General features: G+C 53.7%; 1 protein-coding gene across 1 annotated transcript; it reads right to left on the reverse strand.

The window, feature by feature from the left end:
• Nucleotides 1-536: 536 nt before the first annotated feature.
• HTR1A (5-hydroxytryptamine receptor 1A) lies at nucleotides 537-1,805 on the reverse strand (the record flags this gene model as incomplete). The annotated part of the gene is made up of 1 exon (XM_081232342.1): nucleotides 537-1,805. One exon carries the CDS (start codon nucleotides 1,803-1,805, stop codon nucleotides 537-539), a length of 1,269 nt encoding a protein of 422 aa, XP_081088468.1.
• Between the last annotated feature and the right edge of the window lie 1,766 nt (nucleotides 1,806-3,571).

Consider the following 3,571-nt stretch of genomic DNA (forward strand, 5'->3'; position numbering starts at 1 on the left):
GGAAAAGGAAATAAGGGATGAGACCGCAAAAACAGTGAACGTTTCTAGGGCAAGAAGGCGGGCGGGGATGGGGTTGCTGGGGAATGAAGCAAAGTCCTGAACCTTAAGTTCAAGTTGTAGCAGTCAGGCGATCAGGTGGGCGCGGCGGCTGGGTGTACAGTTTTTTCTTCTGTGAGGATTTTTTTTGCCTTGAACGGGTAAGGTTTAAACTTCCGCCGCGAAGATTTGGGGGCAGAAGAGGGAGGAAGCAATTGCTGGAACCAAAACTGATTCCCAGACCAAAGTTTGAGCCAAGGTCGCCTCTCACAGACTCTAGGAGTTTCCCAGACTCTCTTGCCCCGCGGCTGTAGCCTCTTTGCACGGGGCTCCCTCCTTCCCCGCTGGGAATAGAGGGCTGGGGGAGGGGGAGGGGGTCTGGAAGCAGCGCGCGGAGCAGCTGTGAATGTTAGAGGAACAGTAGCAAAGGTTTTGATTCCAGAGGGCTAGGGGAGGCAGGCTGGGTGGGGTGGGCCTACGCGCCAGCTACTCCCCCATCATCATCGGCGGCAGAACTTGCACTTGATGATCTTCTTAAATGCGTTTTGGAAGTCCTTGTTGAAGTAGGCGTAAATGACAGGGTTGAGCAGAGAATTGGAGTAGCCCAGCCAGTTGATTATGGCGCCCAGCAGGGTGGGCATGTGGCAGCTGCTTTCGCAGAAGGGCAGGACCAGGGCCACGATGAAGAAGGGCAACCAGCAGAGGATGAAGGTGCCCATGATGATGCCCAGCGTCTTCACCGTCTTCCTCTCGCGGGCCAGGGCCATCTTACGCTTGGCCTCGGCGTTGCGCTCATTTTTCTTCTCGAAGGAGGCGGGGACGCAGGGGACAGCACCGGCCTCGCTGGGCAGCGGCAGGTGCTCTTTGGAGTTGCCCACCCGGTGCACTTCGATCACCTCCAGGGCGGCTCCTTCTTCGCCCTGCCTCACGGCTCCATTGGCGCACTGAGCCCCTGTTGGCTTGTTCTCCATGCCCTGCCTCCAGTCTTTGTTACCCGGCTCACCATTTACGCTCTTTCTGGGCTGCGGGGCTGGCGACGCACCAAGGCGGTTGTTGGCTACCTTCTTCTCCTCCTTCTTGACAGTCTTGCGGATGCGGAATCGCGCGGCTCGGAAGATGCGCCCGTAGAGAACCAGCATGAGCAGCAGCGGGATGTAGAAGGCGCCAAAGGTGGAGTAAATAGTGTAGCCATGGTCCTTGCTGATGGTGCACGCGTCGGGGTCCGAGCGGTCTTCCGGGGTACGCCAGCCCAGCATGGGCGGGATGGAGATGAGGAAGCCAATAAGCCAGGTGAGCGAGATGAGTGCAGCTGCGCGCCGGGGCGTCCTCTTGTTCACGTAGTCGATGGGGTCTGTGATGGCCCAGTACCTGTCCAGCGCTATAGCGCACAGGTGCAGGATGGACGAGGTGCAGCACAGCACGTCGAGGGCGATGAACAGGTCACAGGTGACCTGTCCCAGAGTCCACTTGTTGAGCACCTGGTACAACGCGGCCATGGGCAGCACCAGCACCGACACCATGAGGTCTGTGACGGCCAGCGAGCCTATAAGATAGTTCGCCACGTTCTGCAGGGAGCGCTCCAAGGCGATGGCGGCCACCACGCACGCATTGCCCAGAACCGCGCAGAAGATGAGCGTACCCAGCAGCAGAGAGGTGATCACTTGGTAGCTGAAGGTCACGTCGGAGATGCCAGTAGTGTTGGCGCGTGTCCCGAAGGGACCCTGGGACGACGTGGTGTTGTTGCCCTGTAGGGGGCTGAGCACATCCATGCCTGCGCGCCCGGCAGGGGAGGGGGAGGGGAAAAAGAGCTGCGCCAGGATCCCCCTCGCCCCTCCCCCTGGGGTCTTCCGCCCCTCTTTCCTGGGGAGTTTCAACGGGGGAGGGGATGCAGGGACTCAAGCAGGAAGTTCTTACTGCTCAGGCGAAGGCATCTCCGAGGAGCAGCTAGCTTCTAGGCGCTCCCTGGGCTCTCGTAGTCCAGCGCGCTCAGAGACTCCAGCTGGGAAACGAATTGGCTGGAGAACAGCTCCGGGATCTCCGGGCGGCGGAAAGGTGGCTGGAACATTTGTCTCTCGCTGTCCATTTTATTTTGCCACTGCCTAACTGGCTGCCAGACCCGGAGTCTCCCCACCAGAAAAGAATCTCCAATCTTAGAAGTATCTGGAATAGAGAAACACCGTCCTCCAGAGCCACTCTGTAACCCTCCTCTCCTTGCTTCTCTCCCACTCTCTCCTCTACTCTCTTCTCTTTCTCTTAAGCCTCCTCTCTCTTTCCCTTTCTTTCTCCCACTAGTTTTCCCTTTCAGTCTCCCTCTCCCTTCTCACTTCCCTTTATCTCCCCGGTGTTGCTCCGACAGCCAGTCTCCCTCTCTCCTACGCTAACCCTCCCCTCCCCACACTTCCCCAACCCTGAGTGCCTCTTCCCCCTGGTTCCCCGCCCTCCTCTCCCTCTAGCTCAGCCTCTTTGCGTTCAAATCCCTTTTTGTCGACCGAGACTCAGAACTAGCTTACACACACCCGATCCGCCGGTCAGACCAACATTACAACAAATAACTCCGCCTTCCACCCGGCCAAACTCGAGGGAAAACAAATCTAACCACGTAAACTGCTTCATATTTCTGTCAAATTCTTAAGTAGAGTCAGCATCACAGAGTGGCAATAGGAAATGAGAAAAGGAGACACACGGAGCCTGAATGGGGAGGTGGACAGTCCTGGGTCAGTCTGTAAATTATTACTAACTCATGGAAAGAAAAGGGAATGTATCTTAGCTTTTTAAAAATCAACCCCGTTTATCATCGCACAGTCCAGCCTGTCTCCTTTGGGGAGGATATTGCCTCTGCCTTTTTTTAACCTTGAGGAATTGGGGGAGAAAGTAATTATAAAGAACCGGTCAAAGGATAGGTAAACAGCTGCATCTCAAAGTGAAGAAAAAAATCAATTCGGTATGTATTCTACACACACACACACACACACACACACACCCCTACCTTTCCATCTCCATTGCGTTTTTAATTTCAGTGAATATGGCCATTTCCCACAGCTCCGCAGCAAGTAAATTTAGGGAAGGGAATTTTGTTGTCTTTGTGTTATAAATGAGGTCGGGCATTTTTATGGCCTTTTGCTTTTCTAACCAGAGTTTGCAGGCCTCTAGGGAGAACTTGGTGGAATCCCTGATCGCTGGCAGCAGAGTTTCTCGTGGGCTCCGAAACTGGGTTCAGCACCTGGGACAGCTCTAGGCAATGAGGGCTGTGTCGCCACCTTCCGGCAAATGCTTTAGAGCGCCATCTATAAACCCTTGTCTTGCAGAAAATAAGCAGGTATTGAGGAAATCCCACAACTTCAAGAAAGAAAACGACGGTTATTAAAAGAAAAGTAACTTTGAGTTTTCTATTTTTTTCTCCTCTTTTCTTCAAAAATTTCTTTTAGTGCCATCTTTTGCTCTTTATCCTCTATATAAAGTCTATATTTTCTAGCTCTTTTTGAAAGCCTGCAGCATTTGTCATTCACAAGTTCTATCTAGAAATACAATTTTAATA

Source organism: Mesoplodon bidens (assembly GCF_964165515.1).
Source record: "Mesoplodon bidens genome assembly, chromosome: 4".
Lineage (NCBI taxonomy): Eukaryota > Metazoa > Chordata > Mammalia > Artiodactyla > Ziphiidae > Mesoplodon > Mesoplodon bidens.